Source organism: Dryobates pubescens, chromosome Z (genome assembly GCF_014839835.1).
Source record: "Dryobates pubescens isolate bDryPub1 chromosome Z, bDryPub1.pri, whole genome shotgun sequence".
NCBI classification, from domain to species: Eukaryota; Metazoa; Chordata; class Aves; order Piciformes; family Picidae; genus Dryobates; species Dryobates pubescens.
This window is the reverse complement of record NC_071657.1, coordinates 86,146,109-86,164,983: the sequence shown is the minus strand read 5'-3', so window position 1 is coordinate 86,164,983 and position 18,875 is coordinate 86,146,109. Positions and strand designations below refer to the sequence as shown.

Genomic DNA, 18,875 nt, shown 5'->3' with positions numbered 1-18,875 from the left:
GAGACACTGGAGAGTTTCCAAGCTGTGGCCTTAAGATACAAAGATGCTTGTGAGGGATGCAGGTAAGCAGAGGGAGGGGACTTGCCAACAGTAGTGGCAAGCATGTCCCTTTTCATCAGCATGCAGTGAGGCCACCCTGTCTCCTGCTGCCACCACAGCCACGTAGCAGCTAATCCCTCTGCTGCAAAATGCCAGAGCAAACCACAGTGTCCAGCTGTTCCCAGACACCAAATGGGCAGAGGTGGTCAAGCCCCATGGTGAAACAGGTGGGGAGAGGGGAACTGTGACTGTCCTGAAGATGGTGGCCAGCAGCTGCTTTGATAAACCAGCTGGAGTAATGGCACATCCCTCTCCAACAGCTGTGGGTGGTGAGGGCTGGGTCCTCAGTCACCTGTCTTAAGCTGCCACCCCAAAAGCCACCATGCTGTGTGTGGCTGACCCCACAAATGGCTGTGAGGCTGCAGCTCAGTGCATGTTCTCTGGCCACCTGGGACTGGGTGCCATCAAGCTGCAGCCCTGAGGTTTCCCTAGGGCTGGTGGAACCAGCCCTGACCTGCTTTTCATAGCACTGCCCTGGCGCAGGCCCAGCCAAGGCTGGGGAAGAACCGAGGGCTTTGCAGCTCTCGGGTACCAAGCGTGGGGAGTGAGCCTGACCGCAGAGACGACTGCACACCATGGCTCCCCCAGCACCTCTTTATTTGTTGGGGCACAAAGGCCAAGTGTTCCCACAATGCAAAGAGCAGCATCGTGGGCCGCTGGCTTTGCATGCTAAGCAGCTGCTGATCAAAGCTGGGCTTGTTCAGCCAGTGGCCCTCTGTAGAGCCACCAGCTGCCTCGCTCACTTCTCTGTCTTGCTCTCTGGATCTCTCACCAGGTTAAGCAACTTGTCCAGCTTTGGAATTTCCACCTCTGGGCCCTTCTTAATCTCCTGGCCTTTCTTTGCCTGTGAAGAAAGTAAGCATGGCAGAGCTGTGAGCAGGGAGATCCATAGGGATGGGTAGGGGTCTGGCACAGGGAGAGCTGTTGGTCTGCTGTGTTCCAGCTCTCATCCTTTGCCAGGGGCTCATCCACAGGGGGAGGCATTTGCCTATCCCTCTATTTCGAGCCCAAGCCCAAGGTGTGTTAAAACCCCCAATGGACTGTGGAAGGCCAGTAAGGAAGGGTTTGCATAGGCACGTGAGATCCGTTGATCCACCACAGTGACACAAACACACTTCTGCCTCTCTCCTCCTAGCCTTTCTCAGCCTTATGGGACTGGACCAGCCTCTAAGCCCTCCAATATTTCTCCTAGATTGCAGGGAGGTACCAGGAATGCACAACTTCAGGGCAGTGACAGTGATGTAGATGTTCAGACCTCCCCAAAATGATCCCACCATGCCCATCCCATGCTGGTGTTCCTTGGCAGAGGCACCCTCAGGAGTGGGTATCATTCTTTCTGCACCAAAACAACTTTTCCTAGGAAGGCAAGCCGCTGTTGAGAGCCCCTAACCTGGTGGGAAGAAGTGAGTCAGGGCTCCAAGATGGGCTTTCCTGTGCCTGGGCATGCCCTGAGCATCCACTGAAGCAGCACCATGCCTCATTGCACATGGCTGAGCCAACCACATGAGTAGGTAGGATGAGCTCTTCCCAGTGTCTTCCAGCACCTGTTCTAAGCCTCCATCAGCTTCCTCCATCGGTGCTAGAGAAAACTGTCAGCATCTTGGTAAAAATCATGTAGCATGAGGGAAAAAAGCTTGTTCAGTTCAATCCTTGTTTGCTTGGGAGCAGCAGAAGCTTCCAGGTCTGGTGGGGGATGATGTCTCTGCTAGGGGTACCAGTGCCACCCAGTGCTTCAGGCAGTGTGGCATACCTGCTGTAGGCTGCAGCATCAGTGCATTTCTCTCATGAGTGCTTGGGGCATTTAGGAAAGTGACAACTAGATTCAGGTTCTTCAGGTACATGCATGTGAGACAGCTGCAGCAGAGGAATTTTCCAGTCTGTGTTTAGCACACCAAGCCGTCCTGCAACTGATCATCTATCCCTCAGGGGTCCTCCAGAACAGCATTCACTCAACTGCTGCCTCCTGTCACACAGCCCTGCCTTCCATTCTCAGCCTTCCCCTTTGCCAGCCAGCCAGATCTCCCCTTGCCTCTGGATCTGAGGGGAAGTGGGCCATGCTCTGGGGCTTGCAAGCTCCTCTGTGCCCAACATGGTTTTAGGCAACCTATAAAGCATATGCCAGGCAGAGGTCAGTGGAAGGGCTAGTAGCCAGTCTGGCATGTGGCAGAGGTGGCAGCAGGTCCTCAACCTTGTGGCAGAGCAAGAGGGAACATCACGGCACAAGGCTTGGAGCCAGTCTATGGAAAGTTGCTGTGCTGGCTCCAGGCATTCCCAAGGCACAGCCTCTGCATGGGGATGCTCTTGAAGGGCAAGGGAGAAACACACAGTGTCTGAGCAAGGAGGCCTCTTGCTTTCTTCTCTCTCCACTTAGATCCAAAAGATCAGTTGTCATGCTGAATCAGCTTCTCCAATGGCCTCGTATGCAGCAGTTACGAAGATGGACCTTTCCTTCAGCACTGGAGAGAAATGCCTGGGCATGCCAGAGAAAGCTGTAGGGCTGCAGGGACCTTACTACTTTTCTCCAGCAAACGTGGGCATCACTCAAGGTGATGACCACTGGTGAAGAAGTCCCAGGGGATCCCCAGTCTGCTCCCTCATCCCAAAACAGCACAGCCCTGACAGAGCAGAGGTTTCCTTGGCTGCTAGAGGGCACAGCTGGGATGAAAGCAGCCCTGGGTGGAAGAAACAAAACATGGAAACCCCTCTGCTCCCAGGAAGGGAGCCCCACTCGTGACCTGAGTGCTTGGATGAGTTAAGGTTGATTTTATTTGCCAAGTCCAATGACTGCACACCGGGACAGGGCTGGTTTGTATTGTTGCTAAGTGAGCAGCACCCTTTGTGGTTCTGGTCTGGGCAGTGGGAGCGATGTTTGTGTTAATGGCCCACGTCACAGCTGAGCATCTCTCTGAGAGTGTTGGGATAAACACAGCTGCTCAGGGTATTTCAGGACTTAGCTATTTCTGCAGAAAAGCTGCTTTGCTATCTGACAGCACTCAAAACACTCCTTTTGGCAGCCCACGTCACACAGCACCATGCACAAGTCTTTGGGACAGGCTAAAGAGGACACTACTTTGCTTAGCCAGGAAAAGGAAATACTGAAGCTATATCCCATCAATCTAACTCCATTCCAAGCCTTTTGCTCTCCCCAGTGATGGGTTCAGGGGGAATACTTGGCTGATGCCTTCCAGGTAGTAATGCCAAGTCCATGGGGGCTATGTCTGAGCCTTGCTGAAGTCAACAGCCACAGGCAAGGCTCAGCTCCTAATCACTGAGCTGCCCCTAAAACCTTGACTTTCACAGTGGCTCAGCTTCTTTGGTGATTCTGAGCAAGCTGCAACAAAGCCACATGCAAGCCTGTAATGAGCTGTAACTGAACCAGAGGCCTAATTTAATGCCACATAACCAGGCAAGCAGGATAATACAGGGGAGGAAAATTAAAATGTCCTTTTGGAGGCACTGGAATGGAAAGTTTCCCTTTATTCCTCCATCTGCTTTTCCCGGGGCGCCTATGCATGTGAGCTGGCTGGGCTGCTGCAGGCTGGCTGATGGCACCACCACAGCACTGTGGCATCTGCTTGGATGCACGTGGCAGCTTCCTACAGATCCAGGGACTTTGCCTGCATCAGGCCTCTGAGGAGCAGCCCTTCTTGGAACAGAGCTGTTAGAATTTCCTGGAGCATATGTGACTCAGGGAAGCATCACCTTCATGCACAGCTGCCAATGAGCTCTGCTTCCTGGTGGATGTCACAACCAGGTGTGGAAAAGTTACTAATGGAGTTCTGCCACCTGGCACGTAGCTGAGCCCATCCTCTGCCTGCATCCCTGCTTACCTCACACCCATGGGGTTTACTCGAAGCTGAGGGGAGTCAGGGCACAGAATCCCCTGCATAGAGCTGACAGATGTAGAGCTGAGGAGTTTGTAGAGTTGTCTGTCCCTAAGGATCTTATAAACTGGGTACCAGAGTCACTCACAGCAGTGTTTACATTGATTTTATCATTAACAGTCCCCAGCAGGAGAGCAAAACGCTCTTGGCTGAAATAGTGATGAGGGATTTGTCAGGAAAGCTCATGGAAATGGTAGAAAAAGTACTCTGTGGGGATGGACTCTGCCTCTCTGACAGACTGTGAGCTCTGAGAGGTGAGATGCAGGAAGACCCCCATGCTGCTGTGTTCACAGCCAGGTCCGCTTTTGTCCTTATGCTCCCTTTGCCTTATGCCTAGGCTCCACTCTGGCTCTCCAGGCAGGGAAACGCAGGCATGGGGCTTCTGGCCCTATAGACACTGCAAGGCACAGGTGCTACAGCGCCCTTGATTGTTCTTTTAGCCCCAAAGGTGAATGCTGACAATGTAAGTGAAGCTGAAGGTGGAGGGTGACTGAGGTGAAGTCCCAGGGTGAGGGCAGAGAGAGGACAAGGATGAGAACAAGGATGAGGTCTGGCTCTTAGAAGACCCTAGATCCATCACCCTGGAAGCCCCAGCCCACTCCCTGCTGGCACATACTGAACCCTACATCCAGGATGTGGTAGTCAATTTAAACTGGATTCCTTGATCTTGGCTGATGCCTTCATTCCCTAGCTGAACAGCAAACTGCTGAGTTAATGTAACTCCCATAAAAGCCACGATGCTGGCACTTTCCAGCATACTTTTTCTTTGTCCCCCCTCCTTGGTGGAATAATCATAAAACATCTGCTTCAAGGTTTCAATTAAACAAAGCAAAACGTATTTATGTTTTAAAGTAGTGAGGAAGCCAACCCTGCTGGTATAAACATAAGCAGAAAAGTCCTCATAACTTCCTTGGGAGCAGACAGAACACTACTCCCTACTGAGTTTTGGTCAAGGGGTGCAGCCCTGGATTTGCCCTGATGTCATCATAACACTGATAGTTTCAGTCTCTGCTCTTCTTGACAGGATGGGATTTCTGGCACATCTGTGCCCAGATCCTGGCCACTTTACAAAGCAGCCCAGTAACCTAGGACATTAACTTCCTGTGCAAAACAGGGTTTTGAAGGAGGTTAGAAGCTCCAAGGAGCCACCAATGGGGCTTCCCAAAACTCCCATTCTTAGTGTCAGTGGAAAGGAGCACACAGCCTGCCAGGTATGTTGCCTCTGGAGAAGACTTTTTCTCATCCTTTCTGCCTTGCTCAGAGGTAGGTAAAGGTGACACCTGCAGGGTAAGGGCTCCTCCACTGGCAAAACACACCAGTGACAAGTCCAGCAAATTCTATTGGGAAGGCCAAGGAAACCCAAACTCCTTCATGAACACAGAAAACTATTCCTCCCCTGGGCTGTGAACAAAACATGGAGATGTGATATGACCTGCAGCTCTGAAGCCTTCATAAAACTACCCTGTCATGCTCTTATTTCTGTTGCTCTCCTGTTGCTGTTATATAGCTGTCAAAGGTGGAATTATGCTGAACTGGAGGCATTACCTGTGGCAGGATCACCTCTGGGCTTTCAACAAGCCCATTTACATTCAGGAGAAACTTGCTTATCCACAGAGAGCCCCAAGTCACCCTTGCAGTCTAGTTTGACAGTGTTGCTCCTGGCCCACAGAAGGATTAGCTGACACGATGGAGAGAAGGATTTAGGCTTATTTTGCTATTGTTTGGAAATAAATGATGCAGGAAATGTCCTGCTTGCAGGCAATGAAATAATCAGAAAACTCCAGGGGACAGCTGGGAGGTTCAGGTATCAGCAATGACAAAGGATCATTGCCCTCAAAGATGCTCATCTTTCCAGCTTCAGCTGAAAACTGTTCTGTTCAGGGCAAGAAGCTCTCCTTGCTCCAGCACACGTTTGACTCAGACTTCTGCTGGCATCTTCATCAGACCATGGCAAGGCACAACAGAGCAGACAGCTCTCATGTAACTGCACCAGTGCAGGTTAGGAGCTGATGCAAGAGAGCAGCCCTGCGGAGAAGGACCTGGGAGTCCTGATGGATACCAAGTTATCTATGGGACAGCAATGTGCCCTTGTGGCCAAGAAGGCCAATGGGATCCTGGGGTGCATTAAGAGGAGCGTGTCCAGCAGGTCCAGGGAGGTTCTCCTCCCCCTCTACTCTGCCCTGGTGAGACCTCACCTAGAATATTGCATCCAGTTTTGATCTCCCCAGTTCAAGAGTCCAACAGAGGGCTATGAGGATGATTAAGAGACTGGAGCACTGCCTTAAGAGGAGAGGCTAAGAGACCTGGGTCTGTTTAGTCTGGAGAGGAGAAGACTTAGAAGGGATTTAATAAATGTACATAAATATCTGAGGACTGGGTGTCACTTGCACCCTGTGGTAGGACAAGGGGTAATGGATGTAAACTACAGCACAGGAGGTTCCACCTATACATGAAGAGGAGCTTCCTCACTGTGAGGGTCACAGAGCACTGGAACAGGCTGCCCAGAGAGGTGGTGGAGTCTCCTTCACTGGAGACTTTCAAGACTTTCAAGGATGCATTCCTGTGTAACTTGTGCTAGGACTGTATGGTCCTGCTCTTGTAGGGGGGTTGACTCAATGATCTCCAGCGGTCCCTTCCAACCCCTAACATCCTGTGAACCTGTGATGGCCCCAGGTGACCTGCCCTTGCTTGCTGAAAGTTACCAAAGAAGCCACTGGAATGAGCAAAGACACAGCCAATAAAGGGGCAGGAGCAATATCGATCAGGCAGAAGGTGCAAATGAAACTGGATCAGACCCAGGAGGGGCTGGGAATATCACTGGGAATAAACCAGAAGGAATTCATAGTATCATAGTATCAGTCAGGGTTGGAAGGGACCACAAGGATCATCTAGTTCCAACCCCCCTGCCATAGGCAGGGACACCCCACACTGGATCAGGCTGGCCAGACCCTCATCCAGCCTGGGCTTAAACACCTCCAGGGATGGGGCCTCAACCACCTCCCTGGACAACCTATTCCAGGGCTTCACCACTCTCATGGTGAAGAACTTCCTCCTCACCTCCAGCCTGAATCTCCCCACCTCCAGCTCCATCCCATTCCCCCTAGTCCTATCACTACCTGAGATCCTGAGAAGTCCCTCCCCAGCCTTCTTGTAGGCCCCCTTCAGATACTGGAAGGCCACAGTTAGGTCACCTCAGACCCTTCTATTCTCCAGACTGAACAGCCCCAACTCCTTCAGTCTGTCCTCACAGGAGAGGTGCTCCAGCCCTCTGATCATCCTCATGGCCCTTCCCTGGACATCTTCCAGCACCTCCAGATCCCTCTTGTAATAGGGGCTCCAGAACTGGAGGCAGTACTCCAGGTGGGGTCTCACCAGAGCTGAGCAGAGGGGGAGAATCACCTCCCTTGACCTGCTGGCCACACTTCTCTTGATGCAGCCCAGGATCTGCTTGGCTTTCTGGGCTGCAAGTGCACACTGAGAGCTCATGTTGAGCTTCTTGTCCCCCAGCACCCCCAAGTCTCTCTCCTCAGGGCTGCTTTCCAGCCAGTCACTGCCCAGCCTGGATTTGTGCCTGGGGTTGCCTCGACCCAGATGCAGGACCCTGCCCTTGGTCTTGTTGAACCTGATGAGGTTGGCTTGTGCTCACCTCTCCAGCCTGTCAAGGTCCCTCTGGATGGCATCCCTTCCCTCCAGCGTGTCTGCTGCACCACACAGCTTGGTGTCATCAGCAAACTTGCTGAGGGTGCACTCAATGCCCCTGTCCATGGCACCCACAAAGATGTTGACCAAGACTGGTCCCAGGACTGATCCCTGAGGGACTCCACTTGTCACTGCCTCCACTGGGGCATGGACCCATTGACAGCCACTCTTTGGGTGCAGCCATCAAGGCAGTTCTTTATCCATCAGTGGTCCACCCATCCAATCCATGTGTCACCAGTTTGGAGACCAGGATATGGTGCGGGACAGTGTTGAAGGCTTTGCTCAGGTCCAGGTAAAAAACATCATTGGGTGACCTCAAGAGATAAAGGCAGTGGTTCCTGTATCTGAATTGTGGGTACTTGCCCACAGCATGACATGGGGCTGTCTGGCTTACAAATAGCCATGGGAGAGAGAAGAGATTGTTTGATGGGATGGATGGGCTCTGAAGCAGCAGAGAGCTATTAGCAAGTTCAAAACTTTGTCCACAGCCACAAGGGAGGACAGCCATCATCACAGCTCTGTCTGCTCTGCCAAAGGCTGGCTCACCCCGCTTGCAGAGTTCTCTGTCCAGGAAAAGAAGTCCACACAGGAGGAGCCAAACCCTTCCCTGTGGATGTCAGCAGCTCCACCAAAGCTGCAAAAGAGTATGGCTTTCACTTTCGTGCTGATTGGTGCCATGGTGCGATCTCTGCTGATCCTCAGCAAGGAGCTCAAGAAAAACTAAGCAGCAATCCTCTGAAGCATGTTGTGGCAAGTTGTGCTAACAAGATTTAATGAAGCATCAACAGTGCCCTCAGAAAGCACTTGCCAGCTGGCTGGAGCCAGTGATGTACCCTGGCTGAGTACAGGAAGCTGCCCAACAGCACAGCCCATCTCATAGTGACTACTGTGAGGCCTTACTAGGCCTGAGAGCAGGGGAGAATGAGGAGGGTGCTGGTGGGCATTGCAGGGTGCAGGACAAACAAGGCTCACATAAGGTTTAAGAAAGGCTGAGCACCAAGCTCTTCTTCTGGGGCACTAACCAAGCAATTTGGCTTCCAGCTACTTTGAATATTCCCTGTTCTTGCTAACTTCAGAGCCATGAGCAATGTCTCTAACACACCATCAATTTAGCCACCTAAAAATAGATATAAGAATACCACACTTAGCAGCCATGCATGAAAACTTTAGTGAGCAAGGCCAAGCTGAGCACAGACAGTGCCTGTGGCAGTCCCCACAGCTCCTCCAAGCTGGAAATTACAATGACTTACTAACTTCTGAATTTATCCCAGGACCAGCTACAGAAAGCCACCAAAACAATTCAAAACAATTATTCTTCTGCCTTTCCCATATCTGACATTTATGGGGTAAAACCAGGAATGTGGTTGATCACAGAATCACAGAATCAACCAGGTTGGAAAAGACCACAGAGATCAAGTTCAACCTATTACCTAATACTAACACCTCATGACAACTAAACCATGGCTCCAAGTGACAGATCCAGTCCCCCTCTTGAACACCTCCAGGGATGGTGACTCCACCACCTCCCTGGGCAGCACATTCTAAGGGCCAGTCACTCTTTCTGTGAAGAACTTTCTGCTCGCCTCAAGACTTAATCCTCCCCTGGTGCAGCTTGAGACTGTGTCCTTTTGTTCTGGTGCTGGTTGCCTGGGAGAAGAGACCAACCCCTTCATGGCTACAACTTCCCTTCAGGTAGTTGTAGACAGCAATAAGGTCTCCCCTGAGCCTCCTCTTCTCCAGGCTAAACAACCCCAGCTCCTTCAGCCTCTCCTCACAGGGCTGTGCTCAAGGCCTCTCCCCAGCCTCGTTGCCCTTCTCTGGACACGTTCAAGTGTCTTGATGTCCTTCTTAAACTGAGGGGCCCAGAACTGGACACAGGACTCAAGGTGTGGTCTAACCAATGCAGAGTCCAGGGGCACAATGACTTCCCTGCTCCTGCTGGCCACACTATACTTGATGCATGCCAGGATGCCATTGGCCTTCTTGGCCACCTGGGCACGCTGCTGGCTCATGTTCAGCCATCTGTCAATCAGTACCCCCAGGTGCCTTTCTGTTTGGCAGCTCTCCAGCCACTCTGACCCCAGCCTGTAGCACTGCATGGCGTTGTTGTGGCCAAAGTGCAGCACCTGGCACTTGGACTTGTTGCCATCCTGTCGGACTCTGCCCATCTGTCCAGCCTGTCAAGGTCCCTCTGCCCTCTACCTCCCTTCTACCCTCTAACCAATCAACATCTGCTCCCAACTTGGTGTCATCTGCAAATTTACTGATGATGGACTCAATCCCTTCATCCAGACCATCAATAAAGATGGAGCTTTCAATATGCAGCAAAATAAGGAGGAGCAATAACAGAACTCTTACTTTGGACTTCCAGAGGGCAGACTTCAGCTTATTTGAGCAGCTGATTTGGAGAGTACCCTGGGTAGCAGCCCTTAAGGGCAAAGGGGTCTAGGATGGTTGGACCTACTTCAAACAGGAGCTCTTGAAGGCACAGGAACAGGCTGTGCCCACGTGCTGAAAGATGAGGTGGGGGGAAGGCGATTGGCCTGGATGGGCAAGCAGCTCCTGAAGGAATTAAGGGCAAAAAGGAGGGTGTGTTGCCTTTGGAAAGGGGGGAGGCAACTCGAGATATGTTTAAGGATGTTGTTAGATCATGTAGGAGAAAGATTAGAAAGGCAAAAGCCCAGTCAGAACTCGAGCTGGCCACTGCTGTGAAAGATGAAAAAAGCACATTTATAAATGTATTAATGCTAAAAAGAGAGGCAAGAAGAACCTCCACTCCTTATTGGACCTGGAGGGGAACACTGTAACTAAAGATGAGGAAAAGGCTGAGGTACTAAATACCTTCCTTGCCTCAATTTGAACAGTAAGACAGGAGGGCTTCAGGACAACTGGCCTCCTGAACTGGTAGATGAGGTCAGGGAGCAGTATAATGCCCCTGAAATCCAGGAGGAAGCAGTTAGAGACTTGCTGAGCCACTTGGATCCTCTCAAGTCCATGGGACCGGATGGGAGTGCTGAGAGTTGGCAGATGAGCTGGCCAAGCCTCTCTCCATCATTTACCATCAGTCCTGGCTCACTGGAGAGGTCCCAGATGACTGGAAGCTGGCCAATGTGGTGCCCATCCACAAGAAGGGCCAGTTGGAAGAACCAGGGAATTCCAGACCTGTGAGCCTGACCTCAGTGCCAGGCAAGATTATGGAAGAGGTCATCTTGAGTGCAATCACACAGCACTTACAGGATGGCCAAGGGATCAGGCCCAGCCAGCATGGATTTAGGAAGGGCAGGTCCTGCCTAACCAACCGGATCTCCTTCTATGATCAGGTGACTGCCTGGTGGATGTGGGGCAGGCTGTGGATGTAGTCTACCTGGACATCAGCAAGGCCTTTGACACCATCCCCCACAGCAAACTGCTGGCCAAGCTGTCAGCTCGTGGCTTGGACAGCAGCACTCTGTGCTGGGTTAGGAACTGGCTGGAGGGCTGAGCCGAGAGTGGTGGTGAATGGTGCCACATCCAGCAGGCAGCCAGTCACTAGTGGTGTCCCCCAGGGATCAGTGCTGGGCTCCATCCTGTTCAATATCTTTCTTCATGATCTGGATGAGGGGGTCGAGTCCATCATCAGTAAATTTGCAGAGGATACCAAGCTGGGGGCAGGAGTTGATCTGCTAGAGGGTAGGAGAGCTCTCCAGAGGGACCTGGGCAGGCTGGAGAGATGGGCAGAGTCCAACAAGATGACAAATCCAAGTGCCAGTGGCCAGCAGGAGCAGGGAGGTCATTCTGCCCCTGTACTCAGCACTGGTTAGGCCACACCTTGAGAAAGTTGTCCAGTTCTGGGCCCCTCGGTTTAGGAAAGATGTTGATTTGCTGGAACGTGTCCAGAGAAGGGCAATGAGGCTGGTGACAGGCTGGACAGATGGGCAGAGTCCGACAGGATGGCAACAAGTCCAAGTGCCAGGTGCTGCACTTTGGCCACAACAACGCCATGCAGTGCTACAGGCTGGGGTCAGAGTGGCTGGAGAGCTGCCAAACAGAAAGGCACCTGGGGGTACTGATTGACAGATGGCTGAACATGAGCCAGCAGCGTGCCCAGGTGGCCAAGAAGGCCAATGGCATCCTGGCATGCATCAAGTATAGTGTGGCCAGCAGGAGCAGGGAAGTCATTGTGCCCCTGGACTCTGCATTGGTTAGACCACACCTTGAGTCCTGTGTCCAGTTCTGGGCCCCTCAGTTTAAGAAGGACATTGAGACACTTGAATGTGTCCAGAGAAGGGCAGTAAGGCTGGGGAGAGGCCTTGAGCACAAGCCCTGTGAGGAGAGGCTGAAGGAGCTGGGGTTGTTTAGCCTGGAGAAGAGGAGGCTCAGGGGAGACCTTATTGCTGTCTACAACTACCTGAAGGGAGGTTGTAACCAGGTGGGGACTGGTCTCTTCTCCCAGGCAACCAGCACCAGAACAAGGGGACACAGTCTAAAGCTGTGCCAGGGGAGGTTTAGTCTCGAGGTGAGGAGAAAGTTCTTCACAGAAAGAGTGACTGGCCCTTGGAATGTGCTGCCCAGGGAGGTGGTGGAGTCACCATGCCTGGAGGTGTTCAACATGGGATTGGACATGGCACTTGGTGCCATGGTTTAGTAGTCACGAGGTCTGTGGTGACTAGTTGTACTTGATGATCTTTGAGGTCCTTTCCAACCTTATTGATTCTATTCTGTTCTGTTCTATTCTATTCTATTCTATTCTATTCTATTCTATTCTATTCTATTCTATTCTATTCTATTCTATTCTATTCTATTCATAATCAGTGCATCCTAGACAGCCTTCTACCATCACATCTCCCACCAGCTCTTCTCTATTTGAGAACAGCAGGTCAAGCAGGTCCTCACCCCTGGTAGGCTCACATAGCAGCTGTGCTAAGAAGCTGTCCTTCATACACTCTAAGAACCTTCTGGACTGCCTCCTCTCTGCTAAGTTCCCAGCAGATATCTGGCAGGTTAAAGTCACCCAGAAAAACAAGGGCTGGTGATCCTGAGACCACCTCCAGCTGCTTGTAGAATACTTTATCTACCTGTAACAGACTCCAACCAGGATGTCAGTTTTGTTAGCCTTCCCTCTGATTTTTACCCATAGGCACTGAATCTTTTCATCCTTAACCTCAAGTTCTGTGGCACCGAGAGATTCCCTGCTATCCAGGACCACCTGTATATGATGGTCTGAAACAGGCCAAACAAGCAAATACCCTTAACGCTGCCCTTCCTCAATATTGTGATAAGGAAGCATCATCAACAAACAGACTCTCTCTCCTTCAGGAGGTCACAGTGCCAGCCCTGGAGACAATTTAGCCACACTCCAGCTTAAGCAGTGTGTGTTGTGTGCAGGAGGTGAGAGCAGCATTGCCTTCAGTCATCATCACCCTTGGTCATAGAGTCAAGCCAAGAGCAGCCTGCTCAAATGAAGCAGTGTGATGAGATGATAGACTCCTCGCAAGGTGCATGAATAAGATTTCCACTCATATCAGTTCACAAATTTAGTGGTAAACACTGGGACAAATCATTGTGTACTCAGTGCACAAGATAATTGTCCTCCCCACAGAGGCATTGTAAAATGGCTGGAGTGAGGAAAAAAGCCCAAAAGCTTTTGCCTTCAGCCCAGGGGGTTCTGATAATGCAAACAACCACTGGGATAAGGACAGAGGGATGAGCTGCTCTTTTCTTTGCCTCCTTGGTGCATCTGCCATTGCCTTTGAACCATGGATTCAGCCCTGCTGAGCTCAGACTCTCTGCAGTGCTGTCGGGTGCTCCTGGATGGGATGGATTACTTTAATTAGTCCTTAGCACTGCTCAATGGGAAGTGCCATTACCCAAAGCCTGCCCACATGCTGTGTGTTATAAAGGCTTGGGGGGGCATCAGCACTGGATATTTTAGCTGTGGGATCTCACAAACCCAAGTGGTAAGAAGCAAGGAAGTGAGAACTGCATTTTACAAATCACTGGACAGGCAATGCCTTGGCTTATAGCTCAACTTCAAATCCTGCTGCACTGCCAGCGAAACTCAGACACCAAACCTCAATGCAACCTAAACAACCTCAGAGATGCTCAGGCTTCCATAGCTCTTGTGCCGACCACAAAGAGCCATATCTGCAGCACCTTTTAACTTGAGCTGGCAGCCTTCAGTGGAAGGTTAGGGCAGGCACAGCACCTACAGGGCATGTACATCAAACACATCCAAAGGGGCGAAATGCCAGCTGCCAGGTAGCATCCTCAGCCACCCAGCGACATTCTTTTATCACTCAGCCTCTCTTTTCATTTTCTTACTTCAGCTTTACCTTGGTGTTTTTACATGATAGCTCAGCAGGCTGCTACAGATTACAGTTTAATGTAAGCAACTAAACATTGATGCAGCTCCTGCAATACTTTGGTACTGCTGTTATCTTGTGCAGCATGGCACCTCTTGAGAGGCTATTTGCAGTTATTTGAATGGTGTAATTTAAAAAAGTTGCAATTCTACCTCTTCCTCTGACTGTCAGTACTAAAAATACATATATTTATCCTGAGATCATTTTTTAAACAGTGCTAACAAAGTCCAGCTGCTTTTTCCCTTTTAGCACAGCACCTTCCTTAAAACTTTTGTTATGACAATTCATTATTTTTTTTTAATACAGCCCACAAAAATATTTGCATAGGAAATGTCTTCTTGCTTGCTATGAACACAAGAGTGCTTGAATATACTTCACTCTGGGTACATCCAAGCACACTGGAAACTGAGTTTTGCTCTAAACAGAAGTGAAGATAAATGTCTTCACTCACAGATGCCCCATATTTAGTAGGTTTAAATGCCAATGGCATGAAAATATATTATAGCTAATACTGCTCTGCTTACTGAAAGAGCTCAGTCTACAATCTGATGTCAGGCCACAGTGCTCTGTCCCTCTCTCCTGCTTTCCATGACTGCACTTGAACTCGGGGGTGCTCCAGAAATAGCACTAGATATTTCAACCACACGAAAATTTGTGTCGTCTCAACAGCACATTCTCGTGTGTAGGCTTCATTTAAATCACAGTGTCACCTGGGGCAGGGCTAAAAGGTTAGTCCACCAGTACACCCTTGTCCTTGGTGAGAGCAGGTAACTTCTAAATTGCTTCTGACAGATACTTGTCCAGCACTTGACCCAGTCCTTGAGGTGCCCAGCACAATGTGCCCCAAATGGTGGATTGTCACACTCTGCTCCTATCACCTGCATGGCCATTTCTTTTGAAAACTCCCAGGGATGGTGCTGCCAGCCTATCTCCTGGTGATGGCTGCAGCATGTCCCTCTCACACCCACAGAATTCTTCTCCCTAAGTCTTTTGCTGCCAACTTATAACCTTCCTTCCTTACCCTGATAACCCAGGACTTCTTTAGCGGTGTGCATATTCCTTGATTTCATCGTCTCAGTTGGCCTAGTTGTCCTTGCTGCTGTCCTCCATCTCATGACCTTCAAGCCTGGTACACCAAATTGGAACTCGGGCTTTTTGCTCTGCTAAGTGATGCAGCAGGGTCGGTTCATGTGCTCTGCTCATGCCTCCCTTGCCTATGCTCTCCAATACACCATCTCTGCTACAGAAGGGCACTGCTGGCAAGCAAGATCTTTTTCTGTTCACTTTCTAAGTCGATTATTCCTACATCTCCTTTCCTTATTCTACTTTGCCTCCATTCTCACCAAAGTGTATCCTGTTTACTTCAGACCATGTCTTTCATTTGCCACAAATTAGATGACTTGCACAGCTTCTCTCCACCTGCTGCACAGAAAACAGACAGGCAAATGATAAATGCCACACAAGTACTCCCAAACCTGGGATACACTGTTAGTCTGAACTGTGTGGAACATCATGCTAAATTGCATCAGTTATGCTGCAGCATGCAGATCAGGGCTTAAAAGGGGTCACTGAGAAGCTGGACACAGGATGAGCATGGGAAATCCTGAGCTAGAGTTGCTGCTTTCCTTCAGGATCTGATCCTGGTACAGTAGCTCAGAAACCTCTTCCTCCCCCACAGAGTGACAAGACTTAGCTGTAAACCATCACAGTGCCCCTTTTCCTTGGCAGCTCCTGGTCAGCAGCTTGTCTTCTGAAGATGGGCTTGGAAGTGTGCTGCTTGGTGGAGGATGGCCATCAGTGCTTGTTGGCAGACATCTCTTGAGCCCACACTGATGTTGAGGTTGTGTTACACACTCACTGTTCATGTTCACAGTGACCCAGCGACACTGGATTGTGCCTGTACAAATGCAGGGCCCAAGGACTACCTATCATCCAGGAGACAGGATAAAACAACACAGGAGAAAGCCAGTGATTTTCTGCAAGGCAGCGCAGGGAAATGATCCTCTGGGACACAGGCACCCGTGGACCACCTTGCTTCCTTCTGGGAGACACTGTCAGCAGTAGGCAGATCTGCCCTGACTTGATTAACAAGTGCTTTGCAATGCAGGGCAGACCTGAACACTGGCTGTATATGATGGGAATGGAGGCTGGATTTGAGGATGGTCCTGTCCCACCAGCAGACCCAGATTCTATATGAATGGTGACTTATTCCTACCCACGTCTCATTCTGTCCCTGCCACCCAAAAGCATTGAGTATTCCAGGACCTGCTTGCAGACAAAGATGAGGTGCAGGTCTAAAGGCTGTGTTTGGGTAAGCTGTACAGGCAGGAGACAGCCATTTTAATGACAATCCATTCTTAAGACTCTGATCTGGCTCCAGCCCAAATCTTTGTGCTAAGCTCCTTGACATCCTGTTTAGAAAAGTATTATTAAAACCTAATTGTTTCATGCATATATTGCTGTTTTGATTATAACAGAAGTAGAAGAGACATGTGAGCAATAATCAATCTGACTGATGCTAATACATATCGGAAGAAAGAACTGGCCATGGGAAAAGCCAATACGCCATCATCTCTGTAAATCACAAGGATATATTCCTGGTGGCTGTTCATGTGGCCAGCAGTGCAGTTACAGTGTGGCCAGGGACAGCCTCCACAAACTGCTCTTTGCTTTGAGTCACTGACCAGGATGCTGCACCTGAATTAATTTTACATGCTTGCTGCTGTGTCTCTGTTGTACCAAAATGTAATTACTTCAGTGCCATAGACCAGTTAAAACCATCTGCTCAGCTGGCTGCTGAAACTAATGGACTTTCTTTGAAGCAGAGTATTGCTAAATAAAATCAGGTTGGGAAGAAAACAATGTATAAGTCATTATGGTCCTTAAGGTAAGCACTTAGCAAGGTAATTTCTCCATCGCTCAGCAAGTCCCACCAGTACCAGAGATAGAACAAGGTTAATAAGCAGCTGACAGCTTCAGCAAGGCAGTGGCCAAGCTGGCAGGAGAACTATCTGACAATTAATTGCAAATTTAAGGACTGGAGGAAACCTGTCAGCAGAGGTTAATAGAAGCTGATTGTACATGCCTAAGACTAAGTAGACAGACCTGCTACATTAAGAGAACAAGTGGTACAAAGCCTGTCCCCTTATTGAGGGTGAAAACAACACACCAGCAAACATGGCTTGACCCTCGCCCTGCTCTTTGAGCTGATGAAACTGGGACAGAGGGGGATCACAGAATCACAGGAAACATCTGGTGGGTAGAGACTTCAAAAATCATCCAGTCCAACCCTTGACTCTGCTCTGAAGGGTCAACACTAAACCATTTCCCTAAGTGCTAAGTCCACACACTGCTTGAACACCTCCAGGGACAGTGATTCCACCACTGCCCTGGGCAGACCAGTGTTTGATGACCCTCTGTGAAGAAATATTTCCTAGCATCCAGCCTGAATCTCCCCTGGCACAGCTTGAAACCATTTCCTCTAGTGCTGTCACTTGACACCAAGGAGAAGAGGCTGACACCCTCGTAGCTTCAACCTTCCATCAGGTAGTTGTAGAGAGTCAGGAGGTCTCCCCTCAGCCTTCTCTTCTCCAGACTGAACAACCCCAGCTCCCTCAGATGCTCCATGTGCTCCAGACCCCTCATGAGCCTTGCTGCCCTTCTCTGGACAAGCTCCAGCACCTCAATGTCCTTCCTATAGTGAGGGCCCCAGAACTGAACACAGTACTGGAGGTGTGGCTTCACCAGTGCTGAGTACAGGGGGACGATGCCCTCCCTGTTCCAGCTGGCCACAGTGTTTCTAATACAAGCCAGGATACTATTTGCTTTCTTGGCCACCTGGGCACACTGCTGACTCATAGAATACATAGAATACATAGAATACATAGAATAAACCAGGTTGGAAGAGACTATCAACCAGAACCCCTAGGTTCCTCTCCAACTCACAGCTTTCCAACCACATACCCCCAGATAGGGAGCTTACCATGGGACTGTCCTGCTGCAAAGCCTCCCTACCCTCTAGCAGATCAGCGCAGGCACCCAGCTTGGTGTCATCCGTATTTACTGAGGATACATTCAACCTGCTGATCCACATCATTGGTAAAGACACTAAAGAGAACAGGTCCCAGTACTGAACCCTGGGGGATGCCACTAGTAACTGGGTGTCATTCAGACTTAACTCCACTCACCACCACTCTTTGGGCAGGACATCTAGCCAGTTTTTTATGCAGTGAAGAGTGCACTTGTCCAAGCCTTGTGCCATGAGTTTCTGAAGGAGAATGTTGTAGGACACAGTGTCAAAGGTTTTACTAAAGTCCAGGCAGACAATGTCTGCCTCACTCACTAGGTGGGTCAGCTTATTGTATGACTGGGCCAATGCTGCCAGGCAAACAGCCAGCATGTATCCTGGAAGGCTCATAGAGGAGGTACCTTCTCAGTGGAGAAAGTAGAGATCTTGCCTCAACTGGATGCCATTCTGGCTGCAGATTCCCTCAGCATGGCGAGATGATTATCTCAGAAAGAGTCACTTCTTCCCAGGCTTTCCTGTTTCTATTCTGATCTGCGTCCATGCATGGACCCTCCTGATATCACCCTGGTATGAGGAGCTCCCTGAAACCCAGAGAGGTTATCAGGCAGGAGGAAGTAATAAAGACTGAACAAGAACAAGCTGAGACACCTCAGCTGACCTAGAGAAATAGTGGAAGCAAGTCCTTTGTAGAAATAATGTTGCCTCATACCCTTATATCCCACTGCTTCTCCCACAAAACAGTTAACCATGTGGGATCCTGTAAGTAAAGCACTGTGAGATGCAAACACCACAAATGCTGAGAGATGGTGGTTTCTCCAGACACCT

General features: G+C 50.1%; 1 protein-coding gene across 1 annotated transcript in view; it reads right to left on the bottom strand.

The window, feature by feature from the left end:
* Nucleotides 1–605: 605 nt before the first annotated feature.
* Nucleotides 606–18,875, bottom strand: part of DNAI1 (dynein axonemal intermediate chain 1) — a 184,575-nt gene continuing 166,305 nt past the window's right edge. Inside the window, exon 20 of the mRNA XM_054177810.1 lies at nt 606–943. Coding sequence (XP_054033785.1) covers nt 839–943 — 105 coding nt within the window. The 3' untranslated portion in view covers nt 606–838. The remainder of the gene's footprint in view (nt 944–18,875) is intronic.